We start from the raw sequence: 21962 nt of genomic DNA, 5'->3' as shown, positions 1-21962 counted from the left end.
GCGCGTGCGCGCACACGCACACGCACACGCACACGCACACAGTAACTGGGAAAGATGAAGACTTAGAGAAATACAATCTAAATTTTTCCATATCACACTGTGATTGAGAATCTCTTTTAATTTATTTTCCTAAAAGCTGATTTTGTTATGTCTTTTGAATGTTGGCCAGTGGCTCTGATGAATGTCCAACTCCCCTTAAGGGGATTGGCAATGTGCAGAACTATCTTAAAAGCCCATCAGCAAGGAAGGGCATCTTCCCTCGGTGAACACGGAGGAAGGAATTAAACTGTGATGCCCAACAAATAAACATGGAACTCAATTTTAATCCCACAGGATCATTTGAGAAGACCTGATTGCACAGAGGTTAAAGTGTTAGCTTCTAATTGCAAAGTTGGTAGTTTGAATCCACCAGTTTCCCCTTGGGAAAACAGACGAGATAGTCTTTCATCATAAAGATGTATGGTCTTGTACACCAGCCTTGGGCAGTTCTGCTCCTTCTTACAGGGTTGCTATGACCCTGAAGCAATTCTGTGGCAGTGAACTTTGATTTAAAGGCCCCAAAGCAACAGGAGAGCAAAGTTGTGTAGATCGCCGGCATTGTAATCTTTCTTTTAAAAATGTACATAATCCTTGAAGGAATTAAATAAGCGTAAAGCCTAGATAAGTTATTTAACCAAGATACAAACCCTGTAAGTGCAATTACCGAGAACCTTTTTTTTCCATTGATGAGGACGTAACAGAGTTTTGTTTTTAAACCTCTCTCTCTCTCACACACACACAGTCACCACCCCCACCCCATTTTTTGTGCTGGTAGTTAAATGAGTACATACAAGGTCATATTTTAAAAAATGGGAATTAACTTCCAGGGCAAATATTGACTGGGCACCTCTGTTCTTGTACTCTCTTAGAGACCTCAGCCAAGTTCTGGAGCGGTTAATTTGGTTTCCTGTCTGGAATTGCAACACCATTGCAAGAGAGTGTCTTGCAGCTCTAGACAAGACCATGAACGGGTGGCAGGATGTCCGGGAAAGCATGAGTCAGCTCAACACTGGCACTGCAGCACTGGACTTCAAAGGAAACTTGACCAGTAGCTGAAGTCAACACTGGCCTCCAGTGAGCAGGAGTGCTGGGAAGGAGCTGTCTTAGTGAGGTGAAGGGCAGGGTTGGCTCCAGAACACACCAGGGGGGACACTCATGAAGTCAAACTTGTCTCTGTGGCCCCAGCACACCAGGATCCACCCTTCCTGATGGAGACATTCCAAGTCTGTTTGCTCTGACCACAAAGGGAGCAATTAAATGACATGGGAGCCAATTTCTCATAGGTTTTTGTAAATTAAAAATGATGGAATGGAGAAGGCATTCAAGTAATCATTTCCTAATTGAAAGGAAAATGTATTACAAACTTAGTACGCGACTTGACTTCGTTGCAATAAACACTACAAAGCACATCCAGTGGTTTCTGTCTGGGAGTTATTTTGAAATTTAACTTCATAGATGTTCTAAATTACTCATTGCCTTTTACTGACTTGAAGTTTATAGGAAAGTCAATTTATAAACCAAAAGTCTCTTGGTTTCTCCATCTCCCCTCTGCCTCTTGGAACGGACTTGTGAGGGATGTGGATGTGGATGTGTGCACAGGTGTGTCTTTGTGTACTTACTTGGTTTCTTGTATCTTCCATTGCCCGCATTTTAGTATACCATGACCCCACATTTAAGGCAGGTTTGCTTTTTTGGAACTTTGGATGTTGAGAAGTATTTGAAGCTCCTGTTCTGTTTTCTAGTACCTTATACCTTAAGCCTGAGCTATCTGCAGACTTCCCATAGATGCACAGAATAATGAAATCTCTGAGTAGCCCTGGAACCATTTACTTGGACTCTCTCCTTCCAGCAGGATATCTCCACAGAGCACCACTGCTTCTGTACATTTGCAGAGATCAGGACTGACTTGAACAAGGTTCAAAGTCTGTATAAATCACTGATTCAACTCATGGTGTACATGAGTTGTGTGAACTTTGCTTAAGAGGAGATGAGGATATTACTCAGTCATTAAGAAAAATGAAGTCCTGACATGTGCTACACATGGATGAACCTTAAAAACATCAGGCTAAAAGAAATAAATATTCTTTCAGCCTATGAAACGGTGTAGGGGAAGAAATTGAGAGAAAAGGAGACCTGCAGGAGATGGGTATTGGCTAGAGTCAAAAGCTAGGACTAGGGGAGCTCCAGGGAGGACAGAAAGCTATAGATATGTCCTACAGTTACTGGCATGCCATGTGTCTAGCCCTTAGCTTCTCTTTCTCAAAACCCAGGATGTGTTTTCTAAGTTAGCAGGTCACACTTGGCAGGGATGGGCTGAATGCTGTATAAGACATGCAGATGGAATCTTGGACCTAAATGCTGATCCAGAATAATGTTGACAACATTAAACAATGGTTAGCTTGAAAAAGAATGTCAAATTCCATCTTTTTGATTGCTCTCCTTAACTTTGTTTCATAACCCACTTCCTCTCCATTGAAATCACAAATTAGGAAGAGGCTCTAGCATCACAAAGATCCTTCTTACACAAAATGTTGCTGTAAATGACCTAAAACTTGGAGCATTTCTGTAATCAAAGTCTTCTTATCATTTTTAATCACACTGTGAGGCCAGAGTGAGGGAAAACCACATAGGAATTTAGACCTTGAGCAATAGGACACAGATACTATCACGATATTTTGCAAAATTCAGAAAGATTGACACATTTTCCATAGGGTTAACTTTTTTGAAATGAAAAACCTAATTTGAAACTTACGATTTATGTTTGTTGTTTTTTAAAAAATTCCTTAGTTAAAATGAAAAAATTTCCTTGCAAGATGAAAATGACTAAATTGTAGCTTCTGCAATAAGAAACACATTCTCATGGCATTTGGCCACTTTCTGTCATTACGTGATAGGCCTTTATTGCATTCCTTTATAATGAGTTAAAAATATGAATGAAATCTTGCAATTAACAGCTAAAATATAGTCATGGCTTAAATATAAGTCACCCATTCCCTTCATTAAAAAAGAACATTGAATGGCAATTGAAATAATGATTGCTTCTGAGTATCAATTCCAAATCTAACAGCTCATATTCAATTTCATAATACATTAAATATGCCATGCTTCACAATTAAAAAAAAATGACAAGGCTCTTATTGCTGCAGTGAGATAGGGCAGTGTGATGGCTTTGAGCCTGTCTCTTCCTGTGACATATCTGGTCTTGGGACCATCGGGCCCCTGCCAACATCAAAGGAAGCTGTAGGAGTTGGTGTGTGGAAGGCAAGATAGTCAGAGGAAGGGGAAACCCTTCCTCTGGCAAGAGGAATTGCTAAAATTAGATGATGAGGTCTTCTTAGCACTGGGAGGAATCTTGCTGATGATCTCCTTCCACAGATGATGGAACCCTTGCTATTACAAGACCTTCATAGAGAAGATGTTATGCAGAAGGCGATAATGTCTTATGGAGTTGTGTAACTCTTCAGTTTGGGGATTCTTCTCTGTTAAAGTTTTCATGCTGATATTCAAATCAATTTCCTCTGACTGTGGAGCTCAGGTCAGATAGAGGACAGTCAGCTCTGTTCTCTTCCTTCAGGTATCTGAGATGGTTTCCATACCCCGAGACCGTTATTTGCCCTCCCTCTCATCTGGCATACTGTCATGTGGGCTTTTTATGGGCCCTTTGTGTGCATGTGGGATACACTGCTCTCTGCAGGGATTCTTCAGCATGGGCGGGGGGGGGGGAGATGGCTTAGGACTAGCTTGATTGAGCTAGTGGTTACTTGAGAGTCCCAGGAACAGCTCTACTAGTTGTCATTGAGTCAATTCCAATTCATGGCCTTCTATGTGTCTTCCGAGCTCCACAAAGCCTGATTAGTCAAGACTGAAACATCTGACCTGATTAGTCAAGACTGAAACATCTAACAGTCACGCATGTTAACCATTTACACAACCCAGACTCTGAAACATCATACCACTGAGTTGATTTGCACTCACAGCAATTTTTCGAACAACAGAACTGAGCATAGCCAGTCCTGTACTATCCTCATAAGCGATGCTGTATTTATGGCTACTGTCAGAGCTATTGAGTCAATTATCACATTAAGGGTCTCTGTCATTTTCTCTGATCCTCTCAACCTTATCAAGTAGGAGGTTGGTAAATATATCTAACTCTCCACTTGTTATGCCCCATGATGGTATCTCATCTGCTACCTTTCAAGATATATGTTCTTAGCTAAGAATTACTTTATATATTCCTAGCTTTAGTCCATCAGGAAAAAAGTTGAAAACAGTTGCCATTGAGTTCATTTCAGCTCATGGTGACTCCATGTGGGGCAGAGAAGAGCTGTGCTCCTTCGGGGTTTTGGTGGTTGATTTTTCGCGGATTGCCAGGACTTACTTCCATGGTACTTCTGAGGGGTGCTAGACCTCCAACATTTTAGTTAACAGCTGAGTGCTTGACAATTTGCATCACTCAGGACAGTCTAGGAAGAGGTCAAGGCACTTTAAAGTAATACAGACAACATTTTGGTTTACTCTATAGAAAGCATTTAGGGAAATAAGAGACACTGGGAGAAAAGAAGAAAGCAGCTTAGGATATGGGACCTGAGTGAGGGCTGAGGACACCAACTTCATGATCCTGAGAATGTCCACTGTGGCTGACCACACAATGTCCAGTGACCACCATGTGACCTTCAAGGATAAGAGAGGTAGTCACTTGCAGGATTTGCCCCCTTCAAGCCTCCCACTATCTGTCCTCCTCCTCATGGAATCGCTCTCTGGCTTTAAATCCTGTGATCCTCAACCACATGGCAGGAGCCACCCTGTGAGGAAGGAGCAGGACAGCCTCATGCCCCTTCATTTCAGCAGAACTAACCACAAATCTTCTTACCCCACTAAATACTCACACATCTGTACAACCAAGAAATCTCTGATCTATAGAAAAACCATCTAGCTGAACGAGATAGCCTTGACTGCTCTTTCCCACCAATGGAGGATTGACCAGGCTTGAGGCCAATGGTCCTAAGATTAAGTTGGGGATTTGGAGTGTCCCTCAAATATTGAAAACCCTAGATCCAAGACTTAGGTAGGAGGGACCAAGAGCTGGGCAGGGCAGCCCTTTGTCTCCTGCCAGCTGGAGCCAACCACAGAGCTTGGAGACTGGCAAACTCAGGCTGCTCTTGGCCGAGGTGCTAGAAACAACCCTGGTGGCAAGGCGGGGCCCATGACACCAGGCGCGGCCCAGAATAACACATTGTTAGCATACAGGCTGCCTCTTCTCTAAATATCACAAAATGCTTTCCCTTTAGTGCCTGGTTTGCAAGTGTGACTTTGCAAGTGTTTTATGGGCAACAAAACCAAGAAACAGACTGGTCATTTGAGCTCTGTAGTCAAAGCAGGTTAGGAGCTGGCCCAGGAGATCCAAGCTTCCTGAATCTCAGGCCATCGCTCTGCAGTGTCTCTCACCTTTCCAATCTCCTTTAGGAAAGGTCTGAGAGGAGTTAGAAGGAACACACGTGCTTGAACTCCCTGGCAGGCAGAGTCTCTCTCTCTCTCTCTCTCACACACACACACACACATGCACACACACTTTCTCAACATGTGGGACGTAGATGAAACAGGGTGGTTGTTTCAGTGCTGGGTTTTGTGGCCACACGTGGTTAGGCCTTCACCCCATAGGAAGCACATGAAAATGAGCTGGGAAGTTCACTCTCTCTCTCTTCTTTCTACATCTTCTCTCTGATGAAGCGCAAGACCATGTGGTCCTGGCCTTCTTCCTTTTCAAAATGTGGTCATTGCATAGTACTAAGCTTTCTATATAACTCACCACCGATAGCATGAACAGGAAGAGGAACCTGTCAGACCAATAAAGTGGCATTTTCCACACTATTCTGACTGATTCTAGCTTAGGTGAGCTTTGCTTTCAGCAGGCAGAATGAGAAAAACAGAACTAAGACAAAAACCGAGATTTTTTTTTACACCCATGTTTATAGTAGCATTATTCACAATACAAGAACATGGAAATAGCCCAAATGTCCATCATCAAATGAATGGATTGGTAAATTGTAGTACATTCACATGATGCAATACTATGCAGCACTCAAGAGGTATGATTTAGAAAAAATACTATATAAAACATGGGAGAGACTGGAGAGCATTATGTTGAGTGAACTAACTCAGTCTGATAAGGACAAATGGTGCATAAAACCATTATTGTAAAAACAGAAGTCCAAGGTGGGAAAGGAGGAGGACAAGAGGGCACAGGATGGGTAGGGAGCAGAAATCATGGAATTACAGAGTTTGGTGGGCAGAGAGAGGGGGTAAAGGAATTAGAAAGGTCCTGTGGGGATCTGAAATGACAAAATAATAGTGGGCATAGATCAATGGTTTTTAATTTTTTAAGACACAATGTATATGAATGATTGTATCAAACACAATGTGAATGGGTGGGGCAAGTTTTGGAAGTCACACTTAGAATTGATATTTATACCAATGATCGCTTCAGCAGAATCTGAACACAGCCAGAAGGGGGCTGGATTCAGAGCTGCCAAACCCAGATGCCTTAGAGCGCTTGGCTGACACACATCTTAGGAGCTTTATTGCCTCAAGGCAGAGCCATAACCAATTCCCTAAAAAGGAAACTCCACTTAAACCTCTGTCCTGGAGGGACACAAAGAGGGTTATCTCATGGTCCTTCTCACAGTTCGGTGGTTTGTGCTCTCGGCATGTATACTGTGGTTGTTAATTGCCATCAGGTCAGCCCATGACTCGTGGTAATGCCACACACAACAGAATAAGACTCAAAGCTCTGTCCAGTTCGGCACATCTCTGTGACTCACTGTGTTGTCCTCCATAAGGTTTCAATTTGCTAAATTAATCTTGCGTGGCTCCACAATAAACACTCTTGGCACCAGCCATGAGGAAATCAAATCATGAGTTGCATTGGGCTACTAGTGGCTGGGACCTTTCCAGAGTATTGAATAACAACGATGTCAGTCTAGAGACTAAGGTGTGCCTGCTCCAGGTCATAGTCTTCACTATTACTTGCTATGCATCTAAGAGCTGAGAAATAACTAAGGATGACTAAAGAATAATCTACCCCTTTGAGTTGTAGTGCTGGAGAAGAGTACTGAACATACCATCAATTGCCAGGAAAACGAACAGATCTGTCTTGGAGAGTGTGAGACCAGGTTGCTCCTTGGAGGCAAGGATTTTGAAGCCTTATGTACTTTGGGCACACTTATAGGAGGAATCCATCCTTGAGAAGGACATTATCTTGGAAGGGTGGAGGGTTGTAGGAAAAGAGGAAGACTCCAGATGAGATGGATTGACACAGTGACTTTGACAGTGTGAACAGGAGTGTCAGAGACTGCAAGATTGGCTCAGGATAGGGCAAGGTTCAGAGCTACTGTTCCTAGGATCACCATGAGGCATAGACAACTTGATGACTGCCTATCTTTCTTGCAGAGGGGTGAGTGGTATCCAAGTATTATACTGACCCGATTCGCAGCCCAATACACACTATGTCCCTCGAGCTACTTAATTCTATGTTGTTGTTTGACATTCAATCAGAAGTGACTCATAGTGGACCCGCCAGCAAGTTTTTAAAAACTGTAAATTGCCTGGGAAGATAATGCCCACCTTTCTCTTGCAGAGAAGCCTGTGGATGCAAATTACATGGCTTTGAGTTGGCAGCACAACTCCTTACCATAGGACTCCCTTGCTTTCATTAAGATTCCCAGAAATCTTATTTCTCTTAAGGTATGTATTAATCTTTATTCCAATATCTAATTAAATAGATTGGGAAAGGAAGAGAGAGAGACAAAGAAAGGCAGAGATCCAGTTCATTTCTATCTCCACATATTAAACACTAGTATATGTGTGAACTCAACTGGATGTGTGTGTGTGTGTGTGTGTGTGTGTGTGTGTCTCTATGTGTGATGTGACTTTCTCTTCTGTATAAGCAAAACAACATTTTATTCTTCTCTGCCAATTTTCTTTCTCTTATAACCTTCTTAAAACCAATCTGTTAGTAAAATCTTTCATGCACATTTACTCTACCAACCCGTCAACATTTCCATCCTTCATATGCAATAGTCTCCTAAGTGACTTTTGCACTTGCTATTCCACCTGCCTGGCTTCGTCTTCTGCCAAGCATCTGCATGGCTTCTTGCCTTATTTCCTTTAGGTGAGAACGTCACTTACTCAAAGTCACATGTCACCTGTTTAAGTGTGGTCTCCTCACACCTCCACCCAACACTACTGATGGCCCATTACTGACCCTATTGTTCTCCATACTCTTATTACCACCAACCTACACCATGTTGCTGTGTTATGTGCCATTGAGATTCCTGGGACTCATAGCAACCCTTTATACAGCAGTTCTCAGTTTGCTATGTCCTGAGCCTGTCTCACTGACTCTGACACACCTACCCCCATTGACCCAGGTACTGTGTCAATTCATCTTATCTGGGGTCTTCCTCTCCTGCGTTGTCCCTCCACCCTTCCAAGCATGATGTCCTACTCCAAGGACTGGTCTCTCCTCGCCATGTGGACAAAGTCAGTGAGATGGAGCTTCAAAATCTTAGCCTCCAAACATACATTCTATTCCCCCCCACCTTTTCCTCTTGAATATAAGAGAGTTCTGGTGGCCTAGTGGTAAGGAGTTGTGCTGTGAAACTTCAGGCATATAGTTTGAATCCACCAGCTGCTCCACAGGAGAACAATGAACAATCTCCTCTCATGTGATTTACTGTCTCTGAAAACCCACTATGAATAGGTTCTGACTCTACAGTATGTAACAGCTTGGACGCAAATTTCCTAAGGTCAGAGAAGTTGGTCTGGCTTACTGTTGTTTTGTTAGCATCTAGAACATGTCAGGCATGTAGTAGACTTACTGATTTTAATGAATGGTAAGAATGAATAGAAAACCTGTGAGCAAAATAAATACATATGTGTCTATTATTCAGGACACAAAATAAGACTTATAAGTGAGTTCTAATGGGATTTAGGCCTCTCAATTTCCTTAACAGAATTTAGCAAAATATGTTGATGCAAGAAAGATATAGTTTCATTGTATAGTCAAAGAAGTGGCAAGTTAATATATTTTCTCCTGTTCTCAAAGCATATTCATTTTGTGCTGTTTTCCAACCATCACTGACTCTCCTTCTCATTGTTCTGCTCCCCAAATCCCAACACATTTTAAATCATTCTCCAGTCTGAAAAAGTCATCAGGTCATCTTAATCCATCTTAATCTTTAATGGCAGAGGACTATGTGAGTGGAGATGCTGTTGTGATTAAGAGCAGCGTGCCAGGAACTGGAGTTTGGCTGGGTGAGAGCACACTTTGATACCAAGGGAGCATTAAGACAGCTGGTAGGAAAATAACGGGTGTGCATATGAGTGAGAACAGGGTGAACGGTAACGAGAGACTCCCACAAGTGGGAAACTTGTACATGTAGACCCCATTACATGCCAACAAATTTACAATTTCACATACTTAACTGATGATTTTCACTTTGATGATGATGAGTGAACAAGAAGGAGAAAATGGTCTGTTTAAAAGAGATGACTCATCCCTGTCTTATTTTAAATTGTTCTTGGGAGCATTCTCCTGAATTACATCACTAATCTCACCAGTCTAAGAAATCTGAAGAAGAGCATAAAGTCACAGCTCCCTGTTCAGGATCAACACATTGTGATGCCACCGCTTTAAGCCCCAACACTTGTCTTTACATTCTCAGGGGGCAGATGTTGCCTTTGGGAAGAGGGACATGAATACTACCCTAGGATCAGAAATGAGATCCTGTATTGATATTGAGAGGGCAGATAGATCTGAAATGAGTCTCCTGACACAATCCAGCAGAATGTTAACTTTAATGCAGTCATTAGGTAAAATCAATGAAGCTAAAACGAATATATTTTGGAGTTTCTGGACCTGGTTGCTCAGGACTGTAGTTACAGGGAACATCAAGGTCACTTGGTATAACACTGTCCGCAGAGACAAGGCTTTACACCCCACCTTGGTGGGGCATGACTAGAGTATTAAAAGCTCACACAACTATTGATTTCTTTCTGTGGGTGTGAGGGAAAAGAGAAAAACCAATGAACATTATTCTAAAGGACTAATGAACCAGCTGAATGTCAGTCTCCATAACCCTGAGACCAGAAGCACTGTTAGCTGCTCTGAAAGGGATCAAATACAAGAATGGGAGGAAAATGTAAAACAAAACTCAAAAATACACACATGACCGACCTTACTGATTTGAAGGAGACTGGTGTAGCCCCTGAGCCTGTGGCCCTTAGTCATTCTTCAAGCCTAGAACTGAAATCACCCCTATGACTCAGATTGTAGTGAAACAGTCGACAAGCCTGTAAAACAATGAGGACACCAAGGAGCAATCATCCATATAAGATCAAAAGAGCACGATTAGTCCTGAAACAAAGCTCAGAAGGCAAGAAAGGATAAGGACGAAGGGCGAGTGCAAATAGGAAACACAAGAAGAAAGTGGCTCAACTCCCGTTACATTGTGGAGATTACAATCAATATCACAAAAATAAAATGTGAATGACTTGTTGAACGGAAAACCAATTTAATCTGTATACTTTCATACAAATCATAATAAAGATATTAAAGAAAATGAAAGCATTGTGGAATTTTTCTTAAAGTATATTTTTTAATAATGTAGATCACAAGACTGTATCTTCCAATTTTCTATTTCTCTAGCATATTTTCAGACTAATCCATGCTCATTCCTTAATTTTATTGATAAAACATTTCTTTAAAGTAGGAAACTTTTTCTACTACCATTAAAGTGGGAAACCTTTTCCCACTATCACTATAGTTGAAAAACTTTTAACTGCCTCCAAAAAATGGTGAACTGAGAAATTCCTCTTGTTGTGGAATAACAAAGACCTTGATGCGTCTACAATAATAATTTCTGTAACGGAATTTGAGTTTCAGCCCTTTAGCTTGATAATAAATCTTAATGGACCCTTTGTGCTTCAAAGAACAGAATGGCATATTCAGTGCACAGTTCACTGGCATAGTCAGTAAAGTTACAGATAAATCAGAATAAGCTGGATTGAGTCAGACTCAATCCATTTGAGAGAAAATCCTCTCAACTGGATTAATGTACAGCATCATGATAAATGGCGAAGAAACTGAAGCGGTCAAAGATTTAATTTTACTTGTTGTTGTTGTTATGTGCCATCAAGTTGCCTGAGACCCATAGCAACCCTATGCACAGTAGCCCTGAACTCTGCCCTGTCCTGAGCCAGTCTCATTAATTCCAACACATTGCCTCATTTCCCCAGTTAGTGTATCACTTCATCTCACCCAAGGTCTTCCTCTCCTGCCTTGTCCCTACACCCTTCCGAGCATGTCGTCCTTCTCCAAGGACCAGTCTCTCTTGGCCATGTGCGCCGAGTATGTGAGACAGAGCTTCACAATGCTAGCCTTCAAGGAGAAGCTTGGTTTCACCTTCTCTAAGACACACCTATGTGTTTTCTTGGCGGTCCATGACTCAGTTCAAGACTCTTCTGCAGAATCACAATTAGAAAGCATTGATTCTTCTGTCATCATTAGTCATTGTCCAGCTCTCTGATGCATAGCAAGTAATTGTGAAGAACATGGCTTGGAGTAGTGGTCAAGAAATTGAATTATAGGCTGCATTGGACAAACACACTGACGAAACCCCTTGAAAGTATAAGAAAGCAAAGATGTCACTTTGAAGACTAAGATGTATTGACTCAAACCATGAATTTTTTAATTGTCTTGTATCCTTATAGAAGGTAGACAATGAAAAGGAAAGAACTGATGTGTCTGAACTGCGATGTTGACAAGGAATAGTGAATGTACCACAGACTGTCAGAAGACTGAGTAAATCAGTCTAGAAGATTTGCAACCGAATGTTTTGTTGAATCAAGGATGGCAAGACTTTGACTTGCTTACTCTAGATTTGTTATCAGGAAAGGTCAATTACAAGAAAAATGAATCATGTTTGCCAGTGGAATAATAAAAATGGAAGAATTCTCAGTGAGATTAATGGATACAGAGGCAGAGCAATTCATGAAGTCATATACCACTGATTGTTGCACAGAACTGGAAATGGTTCCTTCTGTTATGACAACAGCAGGTATTTTTTACCCTGGTTTTATTACACTTGTTGAATCAATCATTTTCTTTTCACAGAGGAACAGGGTGATGGCTTATCAAGTTATACCATTTTCCTCAAAAATTAGGGAGCCTTTCCTAATTTTATCTCATCCGCATGCTATTGCTTTTGTACTTGCAGATTCCATTACACGATGGATTTGCGCCTTTAGCAAAGGAGATTCTCAAAATTCAGTTCCCCCATTGTGTCCAGCATCCATTGCTTGCTGACTGTCTTCTGGAGAGGTAGCTGTCTTGTGACCTCAGCCCCAGCTCATGCTGGGCCCAGAACCAAAAAAACAAGCCCCCAGGGGTGGAAGTTGGGTGTGGTCCCAGTGTTCAAATTCACATTACTTTCCTATCACTGAGGGATTTTGATTTGGCTCTTTCTAAAACAGGATTAAGAAACTCTTATTTTCAGTTTCAATTGCTGTGCTGTTTTAAGAGTATTCATCTAGCCTTTCCTCATTCGCAGTGTAAATCTCTAGGTCTGATAGAACCACCAAGATTTTGGAGGAAAAGTCATAGGAAGATTCTGTTCATTTATATAGAGATTTCAAGGGAGAGAAAGACAAAATGGAACAAGAGACCCTGTAAGGCTTTCATCCTTTAAAGACCCCTTTCCTTTAAGCTTGTCTGCAGTCCTAAAAATACCAGTAAACTTCAAAATAATGCATTATATGGTGCAGGAACTAGCCACTTTGCTCCTCCAAAATGTCACAATTTAAATTCCATACTTGAGTAAAATTGAGATCAGATCAAAGGGAGTCCCATACCCTGCTCTTATTTTCTTAGTCTATACAAAGAAATGGCACATTGCATCTCCCATATGTTAAAAAACCAAACAACAAAATACCACCTTGGTGGTGCAGCGATTAATGCATTTGATTACTAATCAAAAAGGTTGGTGGTTCAAATTCACCGCAGGAGAAGGATGTGGTGGTGTGCATCCATAAGAACGTACAGCCTCAGAAGCGCACAGACAGCGGACAGCTCTGCTTTGTCCTACAAGGTTGCTTTGAGTTGGAATGGTCCTGAGGACAGGAGACTTGGTTTTGTTTCCATCTTTTGTTAAGCCTTGCTGGCTTAATGGTTTGATGCTATGCTGTTATACAAGAGCTCTGTGGTGCAAACCCAGCAACAGCTCTGAGAGAAAAGAAAAAAAAAAGACTTGTAGATCTACTTTCATAAGAAACCCCGTGGGATAATTCCACTCCACTCCTTAGAGGCAAGGCTGGTGAAACTTTGTCTCACATACGTGAGCATGTCATCAGGATGGACTGTTGTTGTTGTTGATTGCCATTGAGTCCAGCACAACTCACAGGGACCCTATGAACAAAAGACCTGAAGCCTTTCTATAACTATTGTCAGTTTTCAAAGCTCACAGTTTCCAAAGGCACGTTGTTTAGGAATTGGATGCCATTCCTGCTTCCAAACCTGCTTTAAACTGAGAGCTCCACCAAACATTGTCCACCATGGACAGCCGTTACAGCATTTGACACTGTAATGGCACAAAGTTCAGCACCACAGCAATCCCAGGTTACCTCAGTACAGCATATTGACAGAAGAGTGCTGTATCACTTAGAGGAATGTTCCTCCGAAATATAATAACTGACTTTTAAATGCACGGGCCCTCCCCACCCCAGGTCTTGTTGACTCTAAACAAGAGGCTTAAATAAAACAACAACAACAACAAAAAACAACAACAATAAAATATGTTGTTGTTGTTATGTGCTCTAAAGTTGCCTGTGACTCCCTGGGGAAAGATATCCTGCTGGGAAGGGTGGGGGGTCAGAGAATGAGAGGAAGACCTTCAACAAGATGGACTGACAGACACAGTGACTGCAACAGTGGGCTGGAGTATATCAGAGATGGGGATGGTGGCGCAGGACAGGACAAGGGTCAGATCTAGTGCTCGTGTTGCTACGAGTCATAGTCAGTGGCGCCTAACAGCAGCAACAACTCTAACAAGAGCACTCTGCTATGTAATACAGGGTCACTGTGAATCAGAATCAACTCAACAGCAAACAACTTTTTTAAACCTAGGAACTACCAGTATGTCAGTCAGACGATACATCTTAAAAAGGAACTCTGTGGGTACAGTGCATTGTGTATGCTCGCTGCAACTGGAAAGGTTCAAAGCTACCAGCTTCTCCTTGGGAGAAAGATGAGCAGTGTTCTCCCATAAAGATTTACAGCAGGGGCAACCCAACAGGGCCATCATGAGTAATGATTGACTTGATGGCAGTGGATTTTTGGCTTATATTACTTTAAATGCTGTGCCACAACCCCTTACTCATCCCCCGTATCTAATTGTTGTTGTTGTGTACTGTAGAGTCTGGACTGACCCATAGCTGATCCTCCGGCAGCTTTTCAATCACATGGGAGGAGACTGCCCATACTTCTACCACTGAGCAGATGGTGACCTCAAACCATGTGCCTTAGGGATTGCACTGCAGCTTCTTGCCACTAGGCCACCAGAGCTCCTATCCTCATAAAGAACACATTTCTAGGTGCTCCTCGGCTTGCTTCTTTGAAGCTGAGCCTTCAGTGGATGTAATGCTTTGGCGGACACCATCAGTTCTTCCCAGCTCAGTGCCTTTCCTCCCTGCTACAGGTGCTGTAAATGGGGAAAGAATCTGGCATTTGGTTGCAGCTGGGGTTCCTTAACACATCCCACCTGTTAAATACCCTTTGAATTTCATGCCAACACGTGGAGTGTGGGTGGCTCCGTTATTGGGTGGTTTCCCCGCTACACTCTGCCGCTTTGCTACGTGGCCTTAACACATTCACAGTTAGTTACTCTCTGTTTAACTGCACCATCCAATGACTGGCTCCCACCCTAAGCTGGAATGCCTGGGATTAGATTTTACTGGATGGACATGTTCACAGCCGGGAAGATTCTCCCAAGACTCTGACGATGAGTAAATTTCTCACATCATCATTGGCAGGCTTACCTCAATTTTAAGTCATGCTCTAAGGAAAGGAGTCTCATAAGTTATTGCCACAAGATCTTGTAAGAGCTGAGTAAATGGAACATAGCTGAGACTCAGACCAAACCAAATCTCCTGCTGTCGAGTCATCCTGACTCATCGCGTCTCTCCACCAGATTTCTGAGGCTGTAAATCTTTACAGGATGAGGCCACCCACCTTTCTCCCATGGAGAAGATGGTAGACTCAAACCACCAACCTTTTGGTTTGCAAGCCAGCACTTTGCATTTTATGTTACCTGGTGTCAGTTTGTAGTTATATTTCTGAGAAAGGAGAGAAAGGAAAACACCCATAGTCCTTTGCCTCCATAAAATCTAAAAAGGCAAACTTAGCAAAATATCCTCTCCAGGAAGCACAAGTGGAAAGAAAAATCTGTCTGTTAACAAAATGAAAACACATCACTCCCTCTCTCAAACCTAACTCTGAGAGATGTCAAACACAGTTATCCATGTGCTTCAGAAGTTAAGCGGCTGGGAACGAGAGCTGGCCAGATGTGACTGTGGTTTTTCCCCTTCTACTGGATGACTTTGGGCAAGCGCCATGACCTCTCTGAACCCCAAGATGATAACAAGTACGCTAACATTATAGTACCTAGGGAGCGCTCAGCACAGCACCTGGCACATAAGAAGCATTAAGTACATGTTAGTTGAGATTACTATTAGCTGCTGTCTACTCGTGGCAACTCCACACACAGCAGAATCAAACACCCCCTGGTCCTGTGCAATTCCATGACTGGTTTGACCTTTGTGATCCCTAAGGGTTTTGTTGGCTGGTTCTGAGGAGGAGAGCATCAGGCATGTCCTCCTCGTCTGGATTAGTCTGTGAATTCTGCTGAAATCCATTCAGCTTCATAACAACACAATAAGCTTTGACTGGCAGGGGTGTGGGCTGCCAGTCAACATTCAGAATGCATGTGGTGATAACATTTAGATATAATGAACTGGATGAAATACTTTAGTAAAATGAACCTTGCCTTTTCTTTTCCACATTTAAAAAAAAATTAATTGAGATTTTAATGAAAGTTTTCACATTAAAAAAAAGTGGCTGCATTTTAATAGGAACGTTTAATAGTTAGGGTCGTGTTTCAGTCTATTGGACAGCATTGTTCTGGAGTTTCTGTTACATGGACAGCAGTCACCCACCTGGACATTGAACAGATGCTGAGGGCTGCATTTTGGTTTCTCTCAGACATTAGTGAGGTGAGATGCTCTCACCACAGAACTGTGCCCTATCTCCTTAGACTGACTGGCTTGTCACACTCATGTCTCTTTCTATATTCCCGACTTCTCTCCTTTCCTCTCTGTCTTGGCTAGGTGTCATAACATGTATATTCAAAAGGGACTTAAATTCAACATGTCTAAGACACACTCAGGACAGGGAAGGGTTCAGAGCTGCTGTACATAGGGTCACTATACATCGCAGGTGACTCAATGGCACATGACAACAATAACAGACTATGACAGGTTTGGAAGCAGGAGTGGCATCCACTTCCTAAACAACATGACTCCGGAAACTCGATGAACTTTGCTAAATGTTGATAGTTATAGGGGGCTTCAGGCCTTTTGTTCATAGGGTCGCTGTGAGTCATGATCTACTTAAAGGCAATCAACAACAACAATAATAAGATACTCTTCACCATTGTCCCACCTCCTTTCATTTCCTCAGTGCTTCTTTCCATCTCTAAATCTTGACACCATTTCTGAATGGCCCCTGTTCCTTCCTTCTAGAAAGCAAATTGGCTGCCTGAGTCCCTTCTCCGTCTTCTCCACCACTGTGGTGCTGCTGCCCTTTTTTCTTCAATAATCAACGTCTCAACACCCTTCCAATTAATCCTCCTGCCTCTGTTACCACCTCCCTCCACATATTTGCCAGGAAATATTGACAAGACTTTTCTACAATCCAGAAGTCCAATAGCATTTCATGACCCAGCTTAAAAAAATGTGTTTGGTCTTCCATGTGTCCAAGCTCCTTATTGTGAAATTTACAGGTCTTTAGAAGTCAACCTTCTTTTATGAACCCAACTTTCACCTTGTTATTTTTTTTTTTCACTGCATCTCACACCACGTCCACCCCTGACACTAGACTGTGCCACTTTACATGAATACACATCTACTCGTCTTTCACCTCCACGCAATTCATCAGTCCTTACTATGAACGCCATCTTTACTTACTCATCTGCTTTGGGAAATTGTATTGATGACTCACTACCTGTCCTCTACTAATGTATTGTACCGTAGTGATTGTATGTTTCTGTGATGCTGGCAGCTATGCCGGGAGTATTTCCAAGACCCGTGGGGTACACGTGAGGGCTCGCTGAGGCAGAACTGGCTGGCTGGCTCCCATGCCTCCAGGGCTGTGAGACTTCCGGGTTCCAAGTGACCCAGCTGGTGGGAGTTGGTCATAATTTGACACTCATCTCTCTTACAGCTGTTGAGTCAGAATCTATTTATAACTGACCCTCTGCTGGGTTTTAGAGCCTGTAAATCACATGGGAGGAGGTTGTCCATCTTTCCCTCTCTGTTACAGCAATCCTAAAGCAAGAGTGTATTCCTTCATAATAAATAACACTGACTCTTTACCATCACTTGATTGATGTTCAGGGTGTGATGATGAGTGGATTGGGCTGAGTCATGACAAGAGCAAACTTTGTATTTTCTTTGGAAGGAATATTATCAAGGTTCAGCTCAGCTCTGCACCTGTGGAAGTCATCGAGGGTCTATGAGACCCCAGAACTAGGAAACAAACAGCTGCTTGTCAAGCTGGCACTCATATATATGTAAGAATAGGACTGCTCGTCAGAGGGTTTTTCAGTGGCTGATCTTGCAGAAGTAGATTGTCAGGCTTTTCTTCCAAGTTACTTTGGGATAGACTTGAACTTTCAGCTTAGAAGCACTTCACTGTTTGTACCACCCAGGAACTCTGTCAGGAACCATGGTATATTTAAAGTATATCAAGGGGAAAATCAGAATGAGCACATCTTTTCAGGTGAACTAGTTGTCAAAGTATTTTTAAAGAAGATTTAATATCATGATTTATTTGCAACAGTGGCAAGTCCAAGATGTATTCCAAGCACTGTTTACTCAACTATTTTCACTATTTATTTTCTGTCACAGATATGATAGGTACCTGGGGCAGATTCAGCAGCTCTACCCACACTGATGATGGACCAGTCATTAGAATGAGAGTGTAAGGGGCACTTCTAGAGAAAGATGAAATTACACTTCTATTAGGATGTCAAACAAGACCTTGCATGGATAGAGGTAGTGATCCAAAGGGGAAAAAAAAACAACAACAAAAGGTGGAAAAAACCCAGCAGGTTCCAGCTATAATGGAGAGGCAGATGCTGGCTTTCAGGGAGCTGGTCGTGTGTGCGTTGAATTACAGGCAATTATCAATGCTCTCACTGTTTGTCCTAAAGAATTTAGATCCTCAGCAAAGTGCAATCTGATCCGTTAGAAGGGAAATACTGCTGCATCCTTTAGCTCTGTGCCAAATCTTCTGGCCTTGCCCTTCTCATAATATAACTTGTTCTTAAAATCACAAAAAGAGTTATTGCTAATTACCTACATGAGGATGAAATTCTGTAACAGATCATGCCTTTAAACACTCAACTGCTGAACACTAGGACCCTGAAAACCCTGAGTAATTTATAAAAATGGAAATAAATCCTGTTTTCTCTGCTGTTTAGTGGGTAGGATGCCTTAGAAGGGGCCACAAGGTCTTGAAGTTTGATCTAGTTGTTCAAAGAAAAATGATACTCTGATCAAAGCAATTTAGTGTTAACTATTTATGTTTGTCATCAACCTGGTTCATCACTACCTCACACACGAGAGAAATAAACACTGTCCAGACCATGATTAGGCTGCTGGCTAATTTTTTAAAGTAAATTGTTGTTTTTATTATTTGTTCTGTTAAGATTAATAACAAACTATTTTTAAGTAGTCTCAGGTCAATGTAATCTCTAATGCTTAACCAGCTGTACAAGTCCATAATTTCTACTAATAGCCCTATCTATGGCTTAGTTCCCCAATTCCTCTATAGCCTTTGGGTTCACTAGAAGACCCTCCATAGACTCAGATGCTCCAGGGGAAGGACCCACCTGACTGTAGGTATGCAGGCCATTTTTTGTTGTTGTTGTTATTTTGTATTTTAGAAACTAGTGAACAAAGGGCCAGCCTGGAGGCAGCCAGACACTTAGTTTGCCATATATGATTTTTCAGTCTAGACAAATTTTTATTCTCCAGCTGGCTTGGACTGAGTTAACATAGTTGCACTGCTGCTAGTCTGTCCACACACCCCTCAGTGTTGAAAGTGCTCTCTTATATTGATCTATATACAGAATAGATCATCCAGGAGGCTGGGCTGTATGAGGAGGAATGTGGCACATCAGGACTGGAGGAAGATTCATCAACAACTGCTTTATGCAGACAACACAACCGTGCTTGCTGATACTGGGGAAGACCTGAAGAGCTTGCTGCAGAAGGTCAAGGATTGCATCCTTCGATAAGGATTGATGCTCAACATCAATAAAACAAAGATTCTCACCACTGGGCCAATTGGCAGCATCATTATGGATGAAGAAGAGACTGAGATTGCTTTAGTTTACTTGGATCCATAATCAACACTCTTGGTACCAACAACCAGGAAATCAAGAGATGAATTGCATTAAGAAAGTCTGCTGTCAAGTACCTCTACAGAGTACAGAAGAGCAATGATGTCAATCTGGAGATTAAGGTGTGCCTGATTCAGGCCATAGTCTTCTCAATTGCCTGCTCTGTGTCAGAGAACTGGACAATGACTAGGGATTATAGAAAGAGAATTGATGCCTTTGAGCTGTGGTGCTGGAGAAGAGTCTTAAATATGCCATGCACTGCTAGGAGAACAAATAGGTTTGTCTTAGAGAGAGTGAAGCCAGGATGCTCCTTGGAGACAAGGATTCTGAAGCTTCATCTGACATACTTTGGACATGTAATAAGGAAGGACCTGTCCTTGGAGAGGGACATCATATTTGGGAGGGTGTAGGGACAGTGCAGGAGAGGAAGACCCTCAATGAGATGGATTGATTCAGTCACAGGGGCTATTGGGGTAGGTGTGTCAGAGACAATGAGGTTGACACAGGAAAGAGCAGGGTTTAGGGCTGTTGTACATAGGGTTGCTATGAGTCACAAGTGACTTGATGGGACATTTAACAACAAACAACAAAAACTCCCAACAACAGCTGTTGGTGATTTTTGAGACCACACATCTGCAATTAAAGGAGCTGGAGATCATTCCCCCGGCAGGGGCTAGAAAAGCCAATTTTCAAGGGTTCTGACACCCCAGTTGCCAAGCCTTTCCTCTTTGCCAATTTAGCCTGGAAAACTTGACTTAAGCTTGTCCAGCGTCATAGTAACACACAAGCCTCCTAACAGACAAGTAGTGGCTTGATACTCAAATCTGAGTCTCCTCAAATTCTCTCACAAAGGGAGAATTTTACCACTGAACCAACAATAAATATTTGTTAGTGTTAATTCAACTCAATATATCCAACTCATTGCCATTTTGTTGGAACAGACTCATAACTGATCCTCAGCTGGGTTTCCAGAGGCTATAAATCTTACGGAAGGCAATTAACCATCTTTCTCTCATTTTAGCTCGTGGATTTGAACTGTCTTCGGGTTGACAGTACAACTGTTTACGCACTACTGTATCATCATCAGTGCTCTCTCAGTGTTAATTACATGTCATTATACTAGTGGGACATCCTCAAGGCAATATGTTTATATGTAAGCATATTGAACAGCTGAGCATATGTTGTGGCTTTAGGTGCCATCCAGTTGAGTATAACTCATGGTGACCCTGTGAGCAACAGATCTGAACCCTGCCCCGTCTTGCGCCATCCTCATCATCTCTGACACACTTGAGCCAGTTGTTGCCTTCACCGTGTCAGTTTATCTCCCATGCACTCCTTAAAAAATAAAAGCAGTTAAGGGAGTTGAAACGTGTCTGGAGCCAAGTTAATTAAGGAGCAATGTGAATTTCCCCGACTGAGAGCGGCACAACCTGGCTTTATCAGAGCTACCTTTGCTCATGGCTGTGTCCACGCAGCATCCCTGGGCACTCGAGACTTTGATCTACATGAGATGAGATGAGGTTACCAGTAAAACAAAACAAAAGCAGCAGCCCAGTACTTAAAGAATGACAACTTTTAGGTTCTTATTGCCAATGTTTCAAAACCATTGAGACTCACTGTGAGACTGGACCCAAATAGCATAAATTTTTTGCATTTTAGTTTGCTCATGTACCAAGAAAGAACATGCAAGAGTATTCAGCTTCCACACTTAAGAGTCTTAGCAGCTTATGCTGAAGTCACTGGACAAACCACACCCTTGGGCAAACCTCCTAGGTGGAGCAGGTGCTGATGTTGAGACTAGACTGTGTAAAGGGATGATGTTGACAAGGAAGTCTCACACTGGCAGTATTCGAGAAAAGCATTTAAGGCTGAATGGAGAAATATTATTTGGTGATATTAGGCTGGATTCTGCTTCATATCCAGATTTAGGGTCTATGAAAGCCATATTATACATTCAGATTTTCAAAGGTGGTCCTTTCTCCTTATTATATTTAGTCCAATAATAACGCTTTATTATTCCATAGACTGCAGGAAAGACATTTTTGAAAAGTTTAGGGTGCTAGCAACCACCGACATAAATGTAACCTGTTATTTACAGATTTAAAATATAGCCTTTCTTACAATACTACCTATATTGTTGTTGAGTGTCGTCGAGTTACGCTTGACTCATACTGACCCTATGAACAA

General features: G+C 42.1%; 1 protein-coding gene across 1 annotated transcript in view; it reads right to left on the bottom strand.

Moving 5' to 3' along the window:
* The window catches only part of RUNX1 (runt-related transcription factor 1), a 370084-nt gene that overhangs the window by 301635 nt on the left and 46487 nt on the right, over nt 1-21962 (bottom strand). The window contains exon 3 of the mRNA XM_006886733.1: nt 1240-1264. Coding sequence (XP_006886795.1) covers nt 1240-1264 — 25 coding nt within the window. The remainder of the gene's footprint in view (nt 1-1239; nt 1265-21962) is intronic.

This window comes from Elephantulus edwardii, unplaced genomic scaffold, assembly GCF_000299155.1.
Source record: "Elephantulus edwardii isolate Elephantulus edwardi_28Jun2011 unplaced genomic scaffold, EleEdw1.0 scaffold00051, whole genome shotgun sequence".
Lineage (NCBI taxonomy): Eukaryota > Metazoa > Chordata > Mammalia > Macroscelidea > Macroscelididae > Elephantulus > Elephantulus edwardii.
Note: the sequence above shows the minus strand (reverse complement) of the source record. Positions and strands in the feature narration are given on the sequence as shown.